General features: G+C 38.2%; 1 protein-coding gene across 3 annotated transcripts in view; it reads right to left on the bottom strand.

The window, feature by feature from the left end:
- The window catches only part of kalrna (kalirin RhoGEF kinase a), a 288,022-nt gene that overhangs the window by 46,294 nt on the left and 218,168 nt on the right, over window positions 1-23,560 (bottom strand). For 2 of the 3 annotated variants that reach the window (XM_057853377.1, XM_057853376.1), the window contains 10 exons: window positions 18,610-18,816; window positions 18,092-18,165; window positions 17,855-18,001; window positions 12,790-12,885; window positions 7,436-7,554; window positions 5,960-6,026; window positions 3,325-3,428; window positions 3,190-3,259; window positions 1,883-1,969; window positions 62-154 (listed from right to left, as the gene is read on the bottom strand). In XM_057853377.1, the coding sequence (XP_057709360.1) occupies window positions 62-154; window positions 1,883-1,969; window positions 3,190-3,259; window positions 3,325-3,428; window positions 5,960-6,026; window positions 7,436-7,554; window positions 12,790-12,885; window positions 17,855-18,001; window positions 18,092-18,165; window positions 18,610-18,816 (1,064 nt within the window). The remainder of the gene's footprint in view (window positions 1-61; window positions 155-1,882; window positions 1,970-3,189; window positions 3,260-3,324; window positions 3,429-5,959; window positions 6,027-7,435; window positions 7,555-12,789; window positions 12,886-17,854; window positions 18,002-18,091; window positions 18,166-18,609; window positions 18,817-23,560) is intronic. The other variant, XM_057853375.1, reaches the window with a different exon arrangement.

A 23,560-nucleotide genomic window follows, 5' to 3' on the forward strand; every position in this document is an offset into this window, starting at 1 on the left:
AATTATGGCATGACATTAGAAACTGTCTCCACTAGTAACAAATACAGACAAATGCACATACCTTCAATAGTAGCTGGTATTTTGTGATTCTTTGGATTGGTTTGATAAGGTAGTCGCTTATGCTCAATCGGGACTCAAGGTCCTGCTGGACTCCCTGCATGGAGAGACAAAAAGGTGAATATTATTGTACATATGTTTAAGTGACATGTATTGTTACAAAAAGGTTTGTAAATGAGTTAAAGGGAAACAATTCTACTGCCCTCACAGAAGGCTAAAATTTAATAATAATAATAATAATACATTTTATTTCTAAAGCGCTTTTCAAAACACACAAAGACGCTTTACAAGAGACATGGAATCACAGTACGTTAAAAAGGTATTAAAAGGATAAAAAATTAAAAAGAAGTAAAAAAATATAACAGAGCTAGGGGTTATAGTGGGTAAGAAAGAGTGAACAGGTGTGTTTTCAGTCTAGATTTGAAAAGTGATAGAGTAGATATGCTGCGAAGATCAGGGGGTAGGGAGTTCCAGAGCTGGGGGGCGCAATGACTAAAAGCTCTGGAACCAAAGGTGGAGAGGCGGACACGGGGGACGGAGAGGGGAAGAATAGTGGTAGAGCGAAGTGAACAGGTTGGATTGTTTAGACGGAGAAGATCGCAAAGGTAGGGAGGGGCCAGGGCATGGAGTATTTTGAAGGTGATGATGAGGATCTTGTAGTTGATTTTTTGTTTGACGGGAAGCCAGTGAAGTTGACGGAGGATGGGGGTGATGTGGTGTGTTGCGGGGTTTCGAGTGATGATGCGTGCCTGAGTTCTGGAGGAGCTGCAGTTTCTGGAGGGACTTGTTAGGGAGACCGAAGAGCAGTGAGTTGCAATAATCGAGTCGGGAGGTTATTAGATTACAGACCACGGTGGAAGTGGTAAGGCGGGTGAGAGAAGGGAGGAGGCGAGAAATGTTGCGAAAGTGGAAATAGGCTGATCGGGTGATGCTGTTGATATGTGACCGGAAGGAAAGTGTGCTGTCGAGGATGACACCCAGACTCTAAACCTGAAACGAAGGAGAGATCGGTAAATTGTTGATGGTAATAGAGAACTTATGGACATTAGAGAGCGTTGCGGTGGTTCCAACTAGGAGGACTTCTGTTTTGGAGCTGTTAAGTAGGAGCAAGTTGGAGGACAACCAGGAGTTAATGTCATCTAAGCAGAGGGTGAGGGAGGAAGGTGGGAGGGAGGCGGTTGTTTTTGAGGATATGTAGAGCTGGGTGTCATCCGCGTAACAGTGAAAGTGAATGTTGTGTTTGCGGAAGATGGAACCGAGGGGGAGAATGTAGATGATGAAGAGGAGCGGCCCCAGGACAGAGCCCTGGGGCACGCCAGCGTAGACAGGGAGGGAACTGGAATTATGAGGGCCAAGTTTGACGAATTGTGTGCGGTTGAACAGGTAGGAAGTGAACCAGGAAAGGGGTGTGTGGGTGATACCAATGGAGGAGAGTCGGTCGAGAAGGATTGTATGGGAAATTGTGTCGAAGGCGGCAGTGAGGTCATGGAGGACGAGAATTGATAATAAACCGGAGTCGGATGCTATGAGGAGGTCGTTTGTAATTCTAAGTAAGGCTGTTTCGGTGCTATGGAGGGGGCGGAAACCGGATTGAAAGTGCTCGTAAATGTCAATGGTAATTAGGTGGTTATGGAGTTGGGATGCAACGGTTTTTTCAAGAATTTTTGAAATGAAACGTAGGTTGGAGATGGGGCGGAGGTTATTGAAATGGTGGGATCCAGGTTGGGCTTCTTTAGAAGGGGTGTGATGATGATTTATGCGTGTCTAGTTGTTTCTGTCTATTTGTGAGGTAAGAGGTGTGTCCTAATTAGTTTAAGTAACTTACGTCAAAATAACTGTCATATTCTGCTACGATGAACTCAGACTTGGGTTTGTTCTGACAGTACACCACATACATGTGCAATCTTCTTTCCTGGAAAAAAACAACAAAAAAATGTCAGCAAGTGATTGCTCACGGAGGACAATGGCCTCCTCATCATAAGCGGATTTTAAGGGGGGGGGGGCAGGTCCCCCCGGTGACCAAAAGTGTCATTGCATGTAATTGACTTTCATAAATATGTGTATATATATATATATATATATATATATATATATATACACACAGTGGGGAGAACAAGTCTTTGATACACTGTCAATGGGAAAACCCATTGGCAGTGTATCAAAGACTTGTTCTCCCCTCTGTACATATCAAACTGCAACAAAATTGAATTAAATGAACAATTTTTTTTTTTTTTTATAATGGGTCAAAATTATTTTTCCAGCAAATTATGTGTCTAGCAACTAGGACTGTCATTTGCTTTGCATGTAATTAGAAGAAAGAAAAAAAAAAGAGAGGGCAATTATATTTTTCAAATGATTTTTTTGATTGAAAATATTTTTTTTGATTGAAGCAACTTTTTTTTTTTGATTAAATGATTTAGACACAAATGTCCTACCCATAATATGGCCCAAACACAAAAAGGATTGCTTCAATCAAAGAAAACTTTTTTGGTGAAAAAGTGTTCAAATGCAAATTTTTCAATCTCAAATATTTTTTTGCAATCAAAAACTTTTTCCATGATTGAAATTTTTCTGTTTTTGATTAAAGTGATTTTTCTTTTTGAAAATATATATTTTTTGAAGCAACTTATTTTTTGATTGACTAAGACAAAAATGCCCAAGCCAAAATGTGGCCAAAACACAAATCAACATCACTTAAATCAAAAAGTTGCTTAAAAAAAAAAATACAAAAAAACAAAAAACAAAAAAATCAAAATGGGTTGAAAATATATATTTTGATTGAAGCAGCTTTTTTTTTTTTTTATTGAAGCAAGTTTTTTTGATTGAATAATAAAGACAAAAATCTACCGCCATTTAAATTTTTGACTGGGGTAACTACATTGGCACGACACAGGCGGGCGTACCATATTCAATGGATGACGATCTTGGCGAAAAGTATTACCTAAGCAGCCTGATTTCGAATTCCCCTCAAGAATGTTGGGTAACAAAAAACGCTCATTGTGAACTTATCATTATAAATATTCTTGTAAGTTAATTTTATTGCTGACACTGCGTTTCGGGGTCATCAACATGTCGTGCCCCCCTTGCCCCAAAAGTCAAACTCTGCCTATGCTCCTCATCTTTGTCACTCACATGTTTGATGAAGAGCTCGGCCAGGTGCTCGTGGTCGTCTAGACATTTTTCCAACTCTCCAACAAAGAAGCTGCAGGCACATAGCAGTGTGGTTATCAATTAGCTAAAACCACAAACAACCAATTAGTAACTCACTCTCTGTGCCAATCATAGATCTGATGGATGTTCCCAAAGACGATCTTCTCTTTTCCTTTCATATCGTCGGGAATTCCTTTTTCCTCTATCCTCTTCATAAAGCGCTGCAAGGAGGTTGAGATCAGAGACAAGCTATACTTTTTTTCCTAGAATGCTATGCAAAAATCTTCAGGTTTAGAGAAAAACAAAACACAAACTTGTTGGTAAACATACAATATACAAACCCCAATTCTAATGAAGTTGGGACATTGTGGTCAACACATAAAAATTTAATATAATGATTTGCAGATCATGTTTAACCTATGAGTTCATTGAATACACTACAAATACATGAAACTGGTAAACTTTGTTTTTAGAAAACAATCATAGGTTTGTACAGATGAAAGATTTTTATTGCATCACTCGGTTTAATTCTTACGTTTTTTTTGTATCACCCTCTATAATGACCTCTTAACCCACGCAAAAAAATGTGACTTTAGATGAAACTATTTCATCACTTGACCCCTACATAAGAGAATGAGAGTGTGACCTGGTTAAATTTTGTCATCAAGGTTGTTTGTGGTTTGATTGAAATCGCTCCTGTCAAACCGCTCTGCAAACGAGCAGATTTCTAATCACTCACTATGTGCTCTACTATGCAAGATCCTACCCACTTCCTTCCTCACACACACCCGAAAAAGGCCAGGCGAGGTCTTAATACAAACACTTGTCAACCCACCAATGACAGCTAAGAGTTTAAATGCAAATATTAAAATATTCAGATTTGATCCAGTCACACATTGAGGTCACTGTTTGCAAGGGCAAGCAAAAACGACCAGCTAAAATAGCTTTAAAAAAGGACGTTGCAGGGATTTTTAATGCAAATTGTTTAACGAACCTGATAAAACAACATACAAGGTAATGAAAAATAATATGAAAATAATCCAGGGTCACCTTTAAAGTGCCTATAACACAAAAATGCATGTTTATTTTATATTTCACGTAGTATTTTTGCCTCGGGTTGGGGACAAATGCGACTGTGACGTCACCCGGGTCAGCATCTCACAATACAGCATTGCTTTATAGCATGCAGATGGACTGCGGATTCAGCTGTTTTTGCGGATTAATTTGTTAATTTTTCGCATCACGCCAGCCAAATGTGCTGCAGGGATTTGTTGCTGCACCAAAGAGGCGTGTGAGCCTTTTTGGGTTTCAAAAATTTCCCGTTCACACTCGGAGAATGGGCAAAACAAGTCCGACAACTGAGTAAACATCGTATTTTGTATTATGCCTAATACTGGGATCATGGCACACGTTTTAATACAAAGATGGCTTGCATATATGCATATATTTGGCTGACAGTGCTCCTTCTCCACTGAGAATGCCACTCTGCCGACGACCGGAGGCTTGTCGCACACCCCCTTCGGTCCTTCGCGTGCTCGCCGGGAGACCGCTATACTCGGCTTATTGCCTTCTTTGTGTGCCGGGTGTTCTGTCAAAATTTCCACCCCATTAGAAATGGCAATTTATGTTACAAAAAATGGCCGCGGATACAGCGATTACAAAGTAAACAGTAAAAACTTTCTATTTACTTACGTTTGATTATGGACGGACATGTTGAAAAGTTCTCTTCAGACACATTCTGCCATGTTAGCTGCACAACAACTACACGCCGCTCTCTCACTGTTTACATCTTCGCCATGTAGTTAAGCATTAATTTATGCCATATTCGAGTTGACCATGTGGCAGCTACAGTACGTGCTCCTCTGACGTCGGCCGGTTCTTCCGGCGGTCATTGTCCCGCTGCTTCCCCGGCAAACGAGCTCTCCTCTCCGCAGCAGGGAACGACGAGCTGTAACTTGCTCGCCGCAGGGCGGGTTCCCGATCGGCAAAGACGATCGACAACCCCGCCGCCATGTGACATGATCTGTGGTAGTTTTGTGTGATTTTTTGCTTCGAAAGGCGAGAATAATGCTTTGAAACATCACTCGGTTCGGGTTAGCATGTTGGCTCGCTGTCACGCCTCCTGGTTTGTTTACGCTCTCTGAAGCCGGGGCAGGGAAATGACAAAAGCCGGACTAACTCCGGTGGCATAAAATGTGCAAGAAGTCGACAGTTTTGACCACTATGGAGTAATTTTGCCATGTCGTACTGAATAAATGCATTTTTAATATTTCATATTCCATTTAGCACAAAACTTATTTGCCATTTACCATACTATTTATTTAGCAATTGGGGAAAAATACTTCGATAAAAAGAATATCCTGTAAAAATATTGGAGTAGCGAGATTTAAACAATGGCATTTTGCGGCTCTCTTTGTCGCATTTTCCTCGTTCTGAAGAATTCCCCCCCAATGGGCTGAATTCTAAATCAGATGAAATCATGACCCTGCCGACGTCATCGTCCTGTTGGAGACGCTAGAGCGCTATAATGACAGGCAGGGGCTAAACGGCAGATTAAAAGACTAATTTCTCGTCATCTGCACTTTGCCAAATTGTTGTATATTAGTCGAATCGTTTCAAAATCAAATTCACATATTAATGCTATTTAAGATTTTTTTTATCCGGTCATAGGCACTTTAAAGCTACAAAAACTAATTTTAGAAGATAATCATGATGTATGAGTGGTGATAAACATAACTTAGGTGTAACTCACCTCAACTACGATGCCCAAGTCTTTGACATAGTCCTTCTCTGTCTGTATCAGCTCATTAAGAACAAACCTGAGCAGGGAAAAAAAGAGGTCACCTTGTTATTGACAAAAGTGTATATCAACAGTAGGTGTGATAAAGTGAGCCAAGATCAGTGTTTTTCAACCGGTAAATCGTGAGAGATGCGGTTAAGGACATTGCTAAAGTGCGCCTGTGATAATTCTGAGCTTTTCAAGCCAAACTGCTATTAAAAATAAAAACAGAGACAGACTAACGGCTGTTGACGAAGGTTCTTGCCAGGATATCGGCTGTGTTCATCTAAATAGGCTAAAGTTTCACACGGAGTAAGTATAAATACTGAGAAATTATTTTATAATTAAATATAATGTATAGAAAGTAATTTGCGAACATTTTTGGTCTGTTGTGTGCCGCGAGATATTTTCTGAAAGAAGAAAAAAAAAAAAAACGTAAAAACCAGAAGCGGATTTTAAGGGGGGGGGGATACACTGCCAATGGGTTTTCCCATTGGCAGTGTATCAAATACTTGTTCTCCCCACTGTATATAAAAGTTGTAAAGCAATAAAACTGCAACAAAAATGAATGAAATGAACAGAAAAATATATTTTAATAATGGGTCAAAAAATTTTTTTCGAACAGATTATGTGACTAGCATCTTAGACGGTCACTTGCTTTACATATAATTTTCAAAACAAAAAAAATAGGGGATTGCAATTTTATTTTTCAAATGATTTTTTCCTTTGAAAATATTTTTGTGTTCAAATGCAGATTTTTCAATCTCATATTTTTTCGCATTCAAAAAATTTCTTTTTTTGATTGATTTTTCTTTTAGAAAATATATATTTTTTGAAGCAACTTATTTTTTGATTGAATAATAAAGACAAAAACATCCTAGCCGAACACAAATCAAAATTACTTAAATAAAAAAAAGCTTGACCCCCCCCCAAAATACAATAAATAATAATCAAAGAAAATAGCTGTCAAATGCATTTTTTTGAGTTTCAAATTCATTTTTGCATTCAAACACACATTTTTTGATTTAAGCGACTTTTTTTGATTGAAAATATATATTTTGATTGAAGAAACTTTTTTTTGATTGAATAATAACGACACAAATCTACCCCCATATGGCTCCGCCCAGGGGATACCATTTTTGACTGGGATAACTACATTGGCACGACACCGGCGGGCGTACCATATTCAACGGATGAAAATCTTGGCGAAAAGTATTGCCTAAGCAGCCTAGTTGAGAATTCCCCTCAAGAATGATGGGAAACAAAAAACGCTCATTGTCAACTTATTATTATAAATATTCTTGTAAGTTAACTTTATTGCTGACACTGAGTTTCGGGGTCATCAACATGTTGTGCCCCTCCTACCCCAAAAGTCAAACTCCGCCAATGGTAAAGACGTGACGTGACACAGAAAAGGTTGAAAAACACTGGCCAAGCTGGTGGACTCACATGCGGCCCCTCATGGCTTTGGCTCTCTGTTCCAGCTCAGGGTTCCGGGGCTGAACTGGAGTGCTTTGTTCCGGTGGAGAGAGTGGGGAAAAGACTGGGTGTGCTCTCGGTTCTAACGTCTGATGCACAAAACAAACAGTGAAAAACATATTTACCAGTAGGATTAGGCATTTGGTGTGAGAGAGAACAAATTTTATTTTAGGCTGGAACAATATTTGGAAGTTTGGTAATGATAGGGATTTAGGTAGGGATAACAAATGGTACGCGAAAATGCACGTGAACCTAAAATATTAAATGTAGACCAGATTTAACTTCTAACAGCGCATTTATATACCACGACTATCAAAGGTTAGCAGCCAGCATGTTTCCATTAAGTCAAAAAAATCAAACGAAAGAAAAAAAAAACCAAAACACTTGGTACTGCATTGACGTAATTTATGACTTGAAGCATTGTCAAGTGGACCCTCGCAGCATGTTGGGGCTGCTCAAAAAACTGGAATTAGCCCACAGCTACAGTCCACCTTGTCTAGTCTAGTCTTAGTTTCCTAGAGAACTGCCAATTTTGCTGATCACATGGTCCAAAAATATTAGGGGCAGGACAAATATTTTTTTTCAGGCACCATGTCAAGGAAACAAGCAGTTGTCGAGGACCATCTTAAAATGCTTACTTCAATTATAATAAAACATTAATCCATAGACTTCATAATGATTTTGACGGGTCAGGTTCACTGCGCCACAACTTCAAGTAAGAGGCCATCCCACAATCCGCTTCAGTTATTCGCAGTCGGTCGCAGCGACACATGCAGTGATCCAACACCGGATTTAGGTTGAAAAAGTACGAAAGCTGTACTGCATACAAGCAGGATTGTCGCAGGAGTGATTTGTTCGAGGATTCAAGGTAATTACTATATTTTCACAAGAATTTTCAACGTAAAAAGCTCTGTTTACATCAGGCGGCCGCCACACTGACTAACCGACTAGCATCGTACTTCGACATATTTACGTAAAATAAATGCTAACTGCACGTTTTTTGCTTTTAACCAAGAATCGAGACTGTTTTACATCCATATCTATATAAAATTCAGGGATTTTAGCATTTCTTCACGAGAATTTTTACGGAAAAAGCTCTGTTTGCATAAGGCTGCCGCCACATTGACTAACAGACTAGCATCGAATTGACGTATTTACGTAAAATAAATGCTAACTGCACGGTATTTTGCTCTTTTAACAAAGAATCTAGACTGTTTTACGTTCATATCTATAAAGAATTTGGGCATTTAAGCATTTATTCACAAGAATTTTCAATGTAAAAAGCTCTTTGTTGTAAGGCTTACCGCCACATTTACTAACACACTAGCATCGTACTATGATATATTTACGTAAAATAAATGCTAACAGCCCGTTTTTTTTTTCTCTTCTAACAAAGAATCGAGATTGTTTTAGGTCCATATCTATAAAGAATTCAGGGATTTAAACATTTATTCACAAGAATTTTCACCGGAAAAGCTGTTTACATAAGGCAGTCGCCAGACTGACTAACTAGCATCGTACTAAGACATATTTACGTAAAATAAAGCTAACTGCACGTTTTTTTATGCTTTTAATCAAGAATCGAGACTGTTTTATATCCATATCTATCAAGAATTCAGGGATTTAAGCATTTATTTACAAGAATTTTCGACATAAAAAGCTGTCTATAATTCCACTCTGTCAGCTTTGACGGCCACGCCAACAATGCAGGCCCCCTATTAATCGGCACTGTGCTCCGTCAAAATTATTATCAAGTCTATGATTAGTTTCATATTTTTGCCCAATATTATTCTTATAAGCTGCTGTTTGTGAATCTATAGAATATGTTTTTAATAATTGATCGTAAATTGATTTAATACTAGGCAAAGATTATATTCAATCTACACCCATTGAAATGAAATCACTATTCAAGCAACATTCACAAAAACACGTCTACAGTCAGTATCCATACATTTTATCTTAATATAGGAGAAAAACCCTGGTAGCTGTTCTGAAGACGCTCAAATCATTTTAAGGCCAAATCAACTCTTCTCTACTGCAAAAATAAATAAAAATATAGAAAATAACTAACATGAGGACGGACAGAAGGTGGGGAAAAAGTCACAAAATATAAACATGAAAACATGTTGCTGCTCTATTCTTTCTCTGGCACTGCTGACTCATGTACATAAAAAAAAAAAAAGACTGACAATACAAGATTGTGGTTGGGACAGAAGTGGCCCACATGCCGTAGCGTGCCAAAATCCGGTTGGGAAAATAATGAGCAACAAGAAAGAACAAACAGCAATCTCTGGTACTCATTTAACCCTGGACCAGATCCAAAATTGTGATCATCTTTGTAACACAAACCTAACTTGTAACATTTCAAACAATCCTAAGAAGAAGTTGTGAACAAATTCATACGGAACTTTATTGGGCTGTGTATAATACCAAATGCCATCTTACTTTGAAACCAGATCTACAATCTACTACATCTGGATCATTAACTAGAATAAATTGTAGCGTTGGTATGTGCTATGGACTGTAAGACATTATTAGCGGTTAACTTCTGGAATAGTTGCTTTAAATATGTGAAAATATGTATAATGATGTATTTGGGGGATAAGCTCGTCACCTTAGCAAGTACCGTAATTTTTGGACAATAAGGCGCATCATAAGACCAAATGAACCACCATGAAGCTTTGAACCAATTGGCTTCAAAGCGTCATTGCTTCAAGAAGCTTCATTTGGCCATCACTGCAACCTTGGGGGAGACAGTCAACCAGGCCTGTCGCGATAACAAATTTTAGTAGGCGATATAATGTCTCATAAATTATTGCAATATTTGATATTATTGCCTGTTTTTTTAATTAACCTATTCAACCAGGAATATAGTGACAGTACATCCTAATAAATCACCTATTGAATTCCAATAAATTGTTATTCTTAAATAAAACACAAACTATATTAAAAACAATAAATATTTAAAAAGAACGCACACAACGAGTCATTTTAAAGCTAGTTAAGTTTGTTGTCTGCCAATTACAGCCCATGAAAAGTGTTAACTTGATCCAAAATGACTGTCATCTTGTCCTGCAAAGTGCGTATGCAACAAATTTGAAGCCAAATTATTATCATTTATTACATCATATCATCATTGCCAACCAGATTTTTCATAATGGGTGTAATTTTATATTTATTCTTAGAGTAGAATGTGAAGTATATGCGATTACCTCCAGAAATCTGAACATGACATGCTTTTATTTTGAAATGTTCACCTGAACTAAGTTTGCTAAGCCGCTAACCGTAAGCTTTACACTCCGTATAAAGAAACAAAACCAAAATGCACTTCTCTTTCGTCACACATGTTGTATCAGTAAAAGATTTTTTTTTTGTTCGCATCGCTTGCGAATTCTTTAATCTAGCGAGTTTTCATGTTTGATGTGTCACCTTTTACCCGCAATTTTGCGATGTGAAGAAGAGTGTCAATATTTTATAGCAGACAAAGGGGTTAGGAAATTGTCTTTTTTCCCATTAGCCTCAATGTAGCAATGCTGACATTTTACTTTTAATATAGAAGTGTTTCCTTATTTTGTATGTCTGAACTTTAATTCCACGGTGTGTTAATGGCCATTAAAAATCTGTGAAAGCTACTGGAGTCTCATACGTAATCAACACGCACGTGTGCCGAGTGCACGCAGCACAAGCACGCACATATGTATGCACGCGGCAATAAATGGTAGCAGGAAAAATTACTGCCCTTATTTTTGTTTACCGTGAGAAAATTTGACTTATTGCATATCGCGACAGGCTCACAGTCAACCTCTGCTGCCAACTGCTGCCAAAACAGTTGTCATCAAACATGCCTCCTAGCATGCATTCCAGCGCTACAGATGGTAATTAGAATCAAAATTCATGTTCTCTGTTACTTTTTTCTTCAGTTACTGTTCCAGTTATATCATTAATTACTAGTTATGGTATTTGGTAACTTTATTTAACAGTGGCACCATAAGACTGTCATAAGACAATCATAATTATGACATGACACTGTCATGAGCATAAATGAATGCTTATAACAGATGTCATTTAATGTCATGCGGCAAATTATCTCAATTTTTGAATGGATGTAAACAGAGGTTGCGCTAGACTTTTTCATTGTCTGTCATTTTGACTGACAGTGTCATAAAAATCCGGTCATCATCTATTTTTACCCGTCACTTACATTTTTAAAATGATAATGATGACATATTCAATAGTATTTAGTTTTCATTCATTTTAAATTAATATTCTGTCCGAACAAGCTTAACAAGAGGCAAACAGACAGCGGAGTGCACCAATCAGCGACGGGCAGACGTGCCGTTAGCAAAGCGACGAGGGCAGGACGAGGGACTTGCGCGCGGAAATAAACATACGAGGAGAACGGAGTTTATTCAACATGGCTAGCGCGAGACAGAATGTTGTCAATGTCTCGTGTCGATGTGTTTTAGCTAATTTAAAACTGAATTTACCGCGGATTGGAACATATTCTCGGCTCTCCTGCCATCCGTGTTGTTGTAGAGACGACTTTCGGCGCGCAAGAGTGACGTTGCTCGTGAAGAACACGTCACGCAAATAAACAAATCTGATTTGTTGATTGATTTTGTACCTACTCGAGAGGCTGTATCCCAGACTTTTCTCTCAGTGTTTGAAAAATACAGAAAGAACAGTCTGGCCGTGCCAGGCAAACACTCAGTTGCCTTGACATTTTTCCGAGTAAGGCCAACGACGTCATGCATCAAGAGAGACAATAGCTAATTAATATGCTCACTCGCCACCCTGTGGTCTGGGGTGTGAATTGCAACCTGTCAAAATGATGGATGGACTTCAGTTTTTTCCGTCACTGTTTTAAAAAAAACGGTCAACGACGGAAAATATTCGGTTAACGCGACCCCTGGATGTAAAAGATCTGAGCTGGATATAAATGGAGTTAGTGATATAATTTGCTGGATGACACTTAATGACATCTGTCATAAGCATTCAGTAATGCCCATGATAGTGTCATGTCATAATTATAACGGTCTCATGACAGTCTTATGACGCCACAGTCAAATATTTACAACTATTAACTGAAATAAATCAACAAATAAGCCACACTGGACTATAAGCTGCAGGATTCAAAATGAGGGGGAAAAAAGTAGCGGTTTATAGTCGAAAAATTATGGTACTTATTCAAGTTTTTGTGTATTAGAAGCACAAGGAGATCTCCCAATACAAGATAGTAGGTGTATAGAAAAGGAAACAACTAGTTCACATCTAATGTAACCAGACAGAAAGACAATTCAATGCATGCACACACCCACACTCACCATCTTGGTTTTAACCAGTTTTTCTATGGCGCTAACCAGCTCGGCAGCACAGGGCACTTCAGAAGACGACTGCAGAGATGTTAGCAAGGACGACGACTGAGAGAAGAAGACGAGGAGAAGGCAAAAGAACAACGTGTTAGGAAGGAAGGCAATAGTTGAGAAAAAGCTTGAAAAGGGAAGCTTGACAGTAAAGTGTATCCTGACTGGAGGAGAGAGTGAGTAGCAGGAACAAATACAGGTTCCAACTGAATAAGGTCATTGTGTGAATGCTGAGACAAAACCACTGACAATATTGTGTTTAAAAAAAAAAAAAGCTGCTTCAGAGGTGCTCAATATATTGATCATCATCGAGGACGATCTCAAAGAGTATTGAAATTGTAAATGCACAGACAATTGTCTTCTAATGGTAGTATTGTGACATTCTGTAATGACATAGAACTGGTCAATTGGTCACTGAGTGCCCTGGACTACCATGTGATCAGAACCTGAGCAACGTGCCTGCCAGGAAAAGACTTTCAAGTCTGGATATGTGTAGGATAGATGGTGGACGCCGTGTCTGACCACACTTGAAGTGGAAGACATCGAGGATGTTTTTCTTTTTGTTGCGTTGCTGGCTGCGATTGTTCTGCAGGGGCTTGGAGCACAGTCGATTCGTCGGAAAACCCTTGTAATCACTACGCAATCTGAATGTCAAAAATTGTTATGCAATATTTTCTGCGTCCTATGGTATACTGGGGGCGGGATTCAATAAGCTCGGCTTCTCCCGTCTGCCCTTTTCTTTTCGGGTTGAATTAAGTGTACACACATATAAATGATGTATGTTTGTTTGGATTTGTCATGCCTGAAGGGAAAATAAAGAACGAAAGAAGAAAAAGATAGTCTCCTCATAAAAAAATAAAAAAAATAAAAATAAACGCTAATTCATAGAAAAAGCCATGTGTTAGTCTATCATGCTTCCTTGCTATAGCATTTGTCTTTCGATTGACATACAGATACAGATCACCCACCCTACCTGGTGTCTTCTCTTTGATTTCCATGACATTGGCTTTACATGACAGCAAGTCAGATCTCATTTTTACACAAGTCACAACAAATGAGTCACATTCCACTTTTCCATCAGTGCAAAACATCGGCAGTATGCATTAAATTCAAATGCCGAAAGAGAAAGCTAACCACTTCCTCCTGTTAAGGTAGAATAAATATTCTTTTTTCCCCACAATGTCATATTGGGGCACTTTCAGACTTTTCATAACACTATGACACCATTAAGGAGCTAAGAGAGTAAGGTGAATAAGGAGGAATCTACTTTTCAAACTTAGGATTTCAATTTCTTTTTGTTTAAACAAAGGAACTTGGAAATCCTGCTGCTTGAAAAGTACCTTGGAAAACAATAAAAAGAAAAAACAGTGCGGCCACACCTGACCTACACTATGTCTTTATTAAACAAACCGCCACAATTCTAAAGAGATCTCATAACAACATGCTGCTTGTTTGTCTGGTTGTGCTATCTAGTTTTCTTAATCACTTCTCTTATCAGTTCTGAAAATATCTGAAATTCTTTTACCAGATCAGAGGCAAGATTGTAGCCCGAAAAAACAGAAGAGCACATCTGATAATCACCTGTTCATCGTGCAGGGTGCATTCCAGACCCATCCAGAACAGGTGAAAAGGTGACTCCTGCTAAAGCTTAGAAAGCGTTTCTGCTTTTTTATTTCTGTCTTCTTAATAATGCTACATGTCTTCCAGTAGTCCCTAGTGTTGTCGGACTTGCTGTGGCACAACACAGTACAATAATGAAGTCATACTACGCTACATGCAAACTTGCCTGGGAGATGTAGAATCTCATAAAAAAAAAAAAGACAAGTACTGTATTTTTCGGACAAAAAGTCTAAGTTGCATCAGCACAAAAATGTGCAATGAAGAGGAAAAAAACATTTTTAAGTCGCACCGCAGTATAAGTTGCATTTTTGGGGGAAATATATTTTTAAAAATCCAACACAAAGAACAGACGTCATTTGAAAGATAACTTAAAAATAGAATAGCTGCTTGATTACCGTTATCGGCTGCATATTTCACTACTTGGAGCTCGTAATTTGCAGAATATGAGATTATTTTCAGTTTCATTTTGTTCAGCCCCTCTCAGTTGTTTATAATGGTCTTTAAAAGTTACCGCCAATGCTAAAACACAGGCTCTCTCTTGCGGTTTAGTTTGAAAATAACATGTAAAATGATATAATAACAGAATGTGTTGATAATTTCACATATAAGTCGCTCCAGAGTAAGAATGTGCCAGTATGAGATTCTGACAGTATGATAACCTTATGCAAAAATATCACGGTATTGCAATTACAGTTCTAAAATGTGTTAGAGATATCTCGGTTTAAAGAAAAAAAAAAAAAAAAAAAAATCCCTCTGAAGAGGGATTTTTTTTTTTAAACTTTAGCAAATTAGCAAATTGGAATAAGTATAATGTATAATGTTAAGTTAAAAAAATATATACTGGACTGTCTCAGAAAATTAGAATACACAATATTCTAATTTTTTGAGACAGTCCTGTGTATATATACAGGACTGTCTCAGGAAATTAGAATACACAATATTCTAATTTCCTGAGACAGTCAGGAAATTAGAATATCGTGTATTCTAATTTTCTGAGACAGTCCAGTATATTGTAAATAAAATAAAAATAAATGCAGTCCTTTGGATGATCATCAACGCACAGCCACAGCTCAACATCATTAGCATAAGAACAAAAATAACTGAATTATTTTCCATAAAAAGCATGAGCGTATGACTGGTATCATGTTTACATTATACTCACACTCTCTTTTTACACAGACGGATGCTAGAGAGAAAAAAAAAATGTTTTACCACCACTAGACACACTAAACACGCTGGAGTTAACTCTCGTAGCTGGTGGGGAAACATTCATGACAATGTTTACTAACCTTTAATTTTGTACAAATGCGAAATCATATTGGAAGTATAGCCTCCTCGGTAGCCACCCTCCGCAAAAATCTTTTACATGTCGAGTGGCCCTTCTCCTCTAAGCCGTGGCCATGAGTAACTTTTCTGTAACCGAAGTGTTCCCATACGAGCGATTTTTCTTTTCTTCGATGGGGTAAGTTCAGGAGTTTCACCTCCTCCAGCCATCGTGTAGCACAGCTGTGTGACTCACTGACACTGAGCAACAACTGGTGGGGAAGGGTTGAGCCTTCCTAAAAATAGCTAATACTGTAGGGATGGTATGACTGAAACATTTTGCGGTTTTGAAACCGTGACGTTTTCATACCGCAGTATACCTTGAAAACGGTAATCAGCACATGTCTGTGTACTGCACAGTATAAGCTGCACCCCTGGCCAACTATGAAAAAAAGTATTGTCTGAAAAATACAGTACTCAAATAATATGTTATTAGCGGGGTGTGAATAACAAACCATATTATAGTGGGGTAATGCTGTATTTTCATTATCTGTAACATCTACTATGGTATGAAAAAGTATCTGAACCTTATGGAATTTCTCACATTTCTACATAAAAACACAATCAAATGTGTCGTATCTTTGTCAAAATCACACAGATGTAAAAACAGTGTCTGCTTGAACTAAAACCACCCAAACATTTATAAGTTTTCATATTTTAATGAAGATAGCATGCAAACAATGACAGAAGGGGGAAAAATATGTAAGAACCCTCTGCCTAAGGAGACTTAAAGAGCAATTTAAACCATTTTTAACCAAACAATTTAGATCAAGTGTGTGCCCAATCACTGGTGAGTGGTTTAAAGCTGCCCTGCCACTATAAAACACAGACCTGGTAAGAATTTTCTTGAGAAGCATTGTCTGATGTGCATCATGGCTTGGTCAAAAGAGCTGTCTGAAGACCTACGATCAAGGATTGTTGATTTGTATCAAGCTGGGAAAGGATACAAAACAATCTCTAAAAGTCTGGATGTTCATCAATCGACAATCAGAGAAGTTGTCTACAAATGGAGAGAGTTTGGCACTGTTGCTTCTCTCCCAAGGAGTGGCCGTCCACCAAAGATGATGCCAAGAGGTAAAAAAAGAACCCTAGAGTGTCTGCTAAAGACTACAGAAATCACTGGCACAGTCCAATATCTCATCAACTATATGTAAAACTTTGGCCAAGAATGGTGTTAATGGGAGGACTTCACTGAGGAAGCCACTGCTGTCTAAATAAAACATTGCTGCTTGTTTAATGTTCGCAAAAAGGCACTTGTACACACTCCACAGAGGTTTTGGCAAAATATTTTGTGGACTGATGAAACCAAAGTTGAATTGTTTGGGAGTAACACATAACAGTCATGTGTGGTGGAAACTTAGAACAGCTCACCAACATTAACACCTCATCCCCACAGTGAAATATGGTGGAGGGAGTATCATGATTTGGGGCTGTTTTGCTTCCTCAGGGCCAGCACAACTTGCAATCATTAATGCAAGCATGAATTCAAATGTTTATCAAGATGTATTTCAGGTAAACCTGAGGTCGTCTGTCAGATAGTTGAAGCTAAAAAGAGGATGGAAGCTGCAACAAGACAACGATCCAAAACACAGAAGTAAATCAACTTCAGAATGGTTTTCGAAGAACAAAATACACGTTCTGGAGTGGCCAAGACAAAGCCCAGCCCCATTGAGATGCTGCAGCATGACCTAAAGACAGCGATACATGCCAGACATCCCAGGAATCTGACTAAACTACAGCAGTTTTGTCGAGAAGAATGGGCAAAGATTAGTCCTGATTGTTGTGCCGGGGTGGGGCACAAAATATTATATGTGATGGTTCACTTATGTTTCCCCCTTCTGTCATTGTTTGCATACTGTACTATTCTCATTAAAATATGAAAACCTGTAAATGTTAGGGTCGTTTTAGTTAAAATAGACAGTTTTTTCATCTGTGTGATTTCGACAAAGATCAGGTCACATTTGATGGTAACTACAGCAGAAATGTGAGAAATTCCAAAAGGTTCAGATACTTTTTCAAACCATTGTAATCATTCACATATTATTTCAAAATCATTTTATTTTTTTTCCCACGAGTGATTCACCTTTTCGTCCTGCGCCGACGGATCCTTGATGATCTCCATGGGTGGAGGCAATGGTGTATGCGCCTCCTCATCCTGCTCCTCTTCGCCGCCACTCTGCGTGCCAGATGACGTCTTGGAGAGGAGGTTACCCTCTTTGCTGATGATATGCTGAGATGGGAAAATTGGACGCTTAACATAATATTGTTATGTGAAATAATAATTGTAGAACACAGGAGTTCTTTGTTCATGACCGTCTACCTGATTAATGATGTCATCTTGTGGGTTAAGGTCAGGCTGCCCTTTCTTGCTCTCATCTCTCCCCTCCCCAGAACCTATTAAACAGTAAGTGCACACATTAAGTCTGTGCTCAGTGTTTATCTGAATTTAAATAAACAAGCATGTCCCCAAGAGAATAGCACTCTTTGTTTTGGTCACTCCAAACGGTACACGAGATGACAATGGCGCATTTGTGTGCATATGTCTTTGTTTGAAAAGACTACAAGTTAATGACCATCCAAATCATCTGAGCCGAGTGGTTGCTATCATGTAGCGGGGCAAAGACTTTGTGATAGTCAGCTGACATGAATGGACTGGACATGTGACAGTAGCATGAGAAAACAGTTTAGTGTCTTAATTGCTTTTAGACTACTGTAATGTTTCCCATAAAAGTTTTGGTGGGGGCCATGTTGTTACAGCTCCCTCTGTGACATTTAACATATATCTTAACTTGGAAAAATCAGTTAGCTTTACTAATTTAAAAATTGAGCCATCCTTACCGGTCTTTTTCTGTTTGTTGTTGGGGTGTTTCTTAACTGAGCTGCCATGACTTAGGCGACGAACGGGATTGGTCAGCCATTTCCGGAGTGTGTTTCCGGAGCGCTTGGGTCCTGGTGAGTTGGACTGCAGTGAGCTGAGTGACTGCTGCGGCTGGAGGTTCGTCACTGACTCAGTCTTTCCATCGGAGCCGCTGACAGAATAGTTTTCTAATGAAGAAAAATGAATAATGTAGTGAATATTTGAAGTTGCATTATACATATTACTTGAAGACCTTTTAGTATTTGTAGTGGAGCTTGAACTAAAGATTTCCAATGAAATAAGATTCTAACAGTTGCTATTTAAAAGTACTACCCTTTATGTCTGATTAAATCATCCTGAAACTAGTTTAAACATGCATTGGTCCTCAAAAGCTGCTTCTTCTTGGACATGGCAGTGGTCTCTTTAAAATTGTAATGTATTTTTCAGACTATAAGGTGAACTTGAAATAATTTATTTACCCCATTAATTGACAATGAGTCTTGTGTGAATTCTGATTGTATTTCATATAACAAATAATGAATTAAACAATAATTACCGTATGACAAATGCAGTATTTTGCTGCACTAATGCACTTTATAAACAGGTGCGCCTTATATATGAAGATAAACTCGTTCAGTGAGGGTGCGCCTTATAGTCTGAAAAATACATGATCCCTCATTTTTCATGGCTAATGGGGACCAGAACCTGCCGTGATAAGTGAAAAACCACGAAGTAGCATATTTTAAATATTTTTTTTTTGTGTGTGTGTTAAATGTATTTATTCAGATTTAGCATTGGAAAGAGATATATAGATAAGACATGTCCCGCCCCCGCCCCCCCCCCCCAAAGTATGATTAAAAAAAAAAAAAAATATGGATATATATTTTAATAAATGGTTTTAAGCACTTCAAATGTAACAATTATCATAGGCTTTAAACATGTTACATGTCCCACCGAATTATTTCATAAACAGGAATAAAGCCGAAAAATGCTCGGCTTCATTAAATGCTTCATTCAGTGAGTCCACTCAAATCCAAAGCTGCTCACTTACACACAATTAGCTGCCACAGCAACTGCTTAACAATTGAAATGATGATTGACGCATGCGGCGCTTTGAAGCTCTGTTCTCTGGCAACATCAAACGTCAACGTCTGTCAATCATTGTTTACTTTAATAAGCAACTCCAGTGCACTAACTGCCTGAAAGGGAGGGAGGGAGAGTGAGACTGCGATCGGCTCGGGACAGCTCGTTTTTTTTTTTTTTTTTTTAAATCGCGATGGACTGAGGGCGCGATGTTTGAAGCGCAAAGTAGCGAGGGATCACTGTATCATGATATAATTTTTGCATTGTAAAAAGTAATCAATTCAACTGTTTTCCCATTTTAATATTTATATTTAATGGATTCAAAGGAAACATTTTGCGATAACTATAACAAAAGTTAGCATTGATTTAAATCTTTTGTATTTTAAATGAATTTGAACCTATTTTTACGTTTTGCTTTTGGTGGACATTTCCAGCTAAATTTCCTGACATACAGAACTTCACAGTACAGTGGTACCTCTACATACAAAGTTACCGTATTGGCCCGACTATAAGACAGCCCTGATTGTAAGACGACTCCCTCTTTTTGAAGACTCAAGTTTGAAATAAGACTTTTTAAATTTTTTTTTTTAAATAAATTTTTATACAGAAAATAATTATGGTACATCTGAAACAAATGATTATAACAATATATTTGAGAGAAAAAGCATGTTATTTTGCCTCATTCAAATCTTATTATCTGAACATTTAAATTTGTAAACTAAAGTGCAATCACATTCGTAGATGAATGGCTTCTGGTTTTTGAATAAATAAATAAATAAATAAACAAACCAATCTATTGTAATAAAACAACAAAATTGCAAGAACTGCATTAACCATCAAAGTGAAGTCTAACTGTAACCGTAGTCTTGAAACAAATCTGAATAAGGAAAAACATTGCAATAAAATTATGCAAACTGGTTGAACTAGTAGCTGAGATTTGCCACGACAGAACATCGCTTCAATGATATCTGGCGCCATCGAGCGTCGTGAATAGGGAGAGTAGCTGAGATCTGTCATATCAGAACATCACTTCAATAATATCTGGCGTCATCTAGCGTCGTGAATGGGTATAATGTCTAGACTGCAAATATAAGACGACCCCCTCTTTTTCAATCTTGTTTTAATGCAAAATACACCGTTTTATATTCGGGCCAATACGGTTATTCGTTCCAGGACCTTGTTTGTAGGTCGAAATGGTCGTATGTCGAGCAGTGTTTTCCAATAAAAATACATTATAATTCATTAATTCGTTCCACAGCCCGAAAACCTACACTAAATCCTGAATAAATACTGCTGGTACCATTACAAATGGCAATTACACAAAGCAAAACAAATAAATTATAAGTAAAAATCTGAATATAATAAAAATAATTCCTGTAATAATGTAACAAATTGGGTTCTAATGTGGGGGGGGGGGGGGGTGTTTTGCGTGCTGTACCTGAACACACTGCGTGGCTGACGTGACAGTGAAATATGTGCAGTAGATTTTACTTTCTTTTCATGTTCTGTTGTTGTTGGCGTCAACTGTGCTGGACAGTAGGCGTGTTGTGTTGCACAAGTTATGAAATAAATGATTAAAAACCTGACGAAGCTGGTGATTTCTTTGGCGATGTTACCACAATAACAATTGTCACCTTAAGTCATTAAGACTGGCGAACGGAGGTCGGAGGAGGACTGTCGAGATGGTAGATATTGTATGACCGTATTGTTAAGCCAGTTCACGGTCACGCACACCACGCTGACATTTTTGTATCATTTCTATCTTCGAGCATGTTGCCGGATGTAGAAACCAATGGCGAGTCAAATTTTCCGTTGGATGTCGAAAAGATTGTGTGTCAAAGCGATCGTATGTTGAGATACCACTGTACTTGGTACAATATAAGATTTGCATATTCCGCATAAGCTGCTACATAAAATAAGAAGACGACACCCTGTTGTGTAGTCTTGCTTTTAAGTATCAGTTGTCATTTATTTGAGGAAACTGCGCTGAAAGGAGAAAAAAAAAACATATTTGCCTGCAGTCAGTGAGTGTATGTGTGTTGTCATGTGTCAGCAGTGCGGTGTATCAGCTGCGCTCACACAGACAGCTGGAAGCGAAGGGCTGTGGCTGCTCTTACAGTGTGAGTGTGTCTTAGACAGGAAATGAAAGTTCAACGGTCAGTGGGATCTCCTGAGGTGTTCTTCGCGGAACAATGAACTTTTATTCCCCACGACCCCTAAAGCTCCATATTTTTCACTGCTCTGTACAGTAAGTTCTACCTTCTCCTACTCAGCTTTCTCTCTGCATTGCTGAACGAGTCCGTGCTGAACTTTTGTGTTAACGCAAACAAAAGATGTAAACAGAATAAAGGGTTCAAAGATCAAGCACATGAATGAAATATACAGAATAGTAGATAAAAACCAAGGGCGTAGGTTTGCATAGGGACGGTAGGGACAAAACACTACCAACTTTTCAGGATGTTTAAATTGTCCCCACCAACTTTTATGCAACCTTATTTGCATTATATAATGACTTCAATAATATAGGTAATTTTAAATCGTCTTTCCATGTTGTAAGGATGGAATTAACCTTACCATTATTAAGTGAATTACAGTCCTTTCAATATGTTCAGACTTACATTGACCCCTCTTCACTTGCTGAATGTGCTAGTCCATTTCCCCCCCCTCCAACGCAAGTTTGATTGGCTGACGACTTGACCCCCGCCCTACATTCAGACCCGTGTTCACAGCCTGTGTTCTGTCAAAATTTTCACACTGATACTATTTTGCTCCCGAAGCTTTTTTGGTGGTGAATAAGCACTCTTTTACATTCAGTTGGACTCTCAAAGTTATCCAAAGGTGCTGAATAAACAAGCTATTATTAGATTAATTAGATTATTATTTTTTTGCCAGCAATCCTGAGTAGCTGTAGCAGCTGTAGTAGCAGCAAGTAGCTCTACCGAGTTCACCAATAAGACGTTGCAAAAATAATCACATGACTGCATTATACCAATCAGACGCAAGCTCGCCGTTCTAGCTTCATGCCAGCCTGCTCAATCATATGGTGCTCTCAACATGAGTCGAAGGTGCGGATTTTAACCTCTCTACCAGTTTTTATTTGCCACTGATTGACCTAGGAAAACCGGATATATGCTCCTTTTAATTTCTGAACAGTAATTATGAAGGAACTCTTCACTATTCAATCTAGGAACTATTTTATCCACCATAGGGCACTCATGCTTTTTGGACGAATAATGTCTCATTTATGTTTTTTTATTCTCTCATTAGCATTCAATGATTTTTTTTTTTTTTTGGGGGGGGGGGGGGGGTATTTATTTGGCTTAATATGGTTATGTAATGTGTTATTATCCAGTATCATCATAACAAGCGTTCATATACCATTGTTAAAAAAAAATAAAAAAAATAAGCAGTTACTCAAAATGTTACTCTTTCTTGAGTATTATTTCACTGTATACTTTTTTACTTGTACTTGAGTACAATTGTTGGATGACTAATTTTACTTTTACTTGAGTAAGGTTTTTAAGTAGTGCTACTCTTACTTGAGTAAAATTTTGGTCTACTCTACCCACCTCTGCGTTTAAATATTGCAATTTAAATTTGCTTATAAAATGTTAAAATGTTTCTTTAGTAGTTTTTGAAAACAAAGGTTTGAATGGAACGGTGTACCACCTAAACCAGACATGTCCAAAGTCTGGCCCGGGGGCCAAATGCGGCCCCTGGTCAAATTTCATCTGGCCCCCCGCCTCTGTCATAAAATCAATAACGTCTGGCCCGCACACAGACTTAATAAATTGGTCAGCAGTACTTCTACCAGCATATGAAGTAGCTCACACACTAAATACTGCTCTT

This window comes from Corythoichthys intestinalis, chromosome 12, assembly GCF_030265065.1.
Source record: "Corythoichthys intestinalis isolate RoL2023-P3 chromosome 12, ASM3026506v1, whole genome shotgun sequence".
Classification (NCBI taxonomy): domain Eukaryota; kingdom Metazoa; phylum Chordata; class Actinopteri; order Syngnathiformes; family Syngnathidae; genus Corythoichthys; species Corythoichthys intestinalis.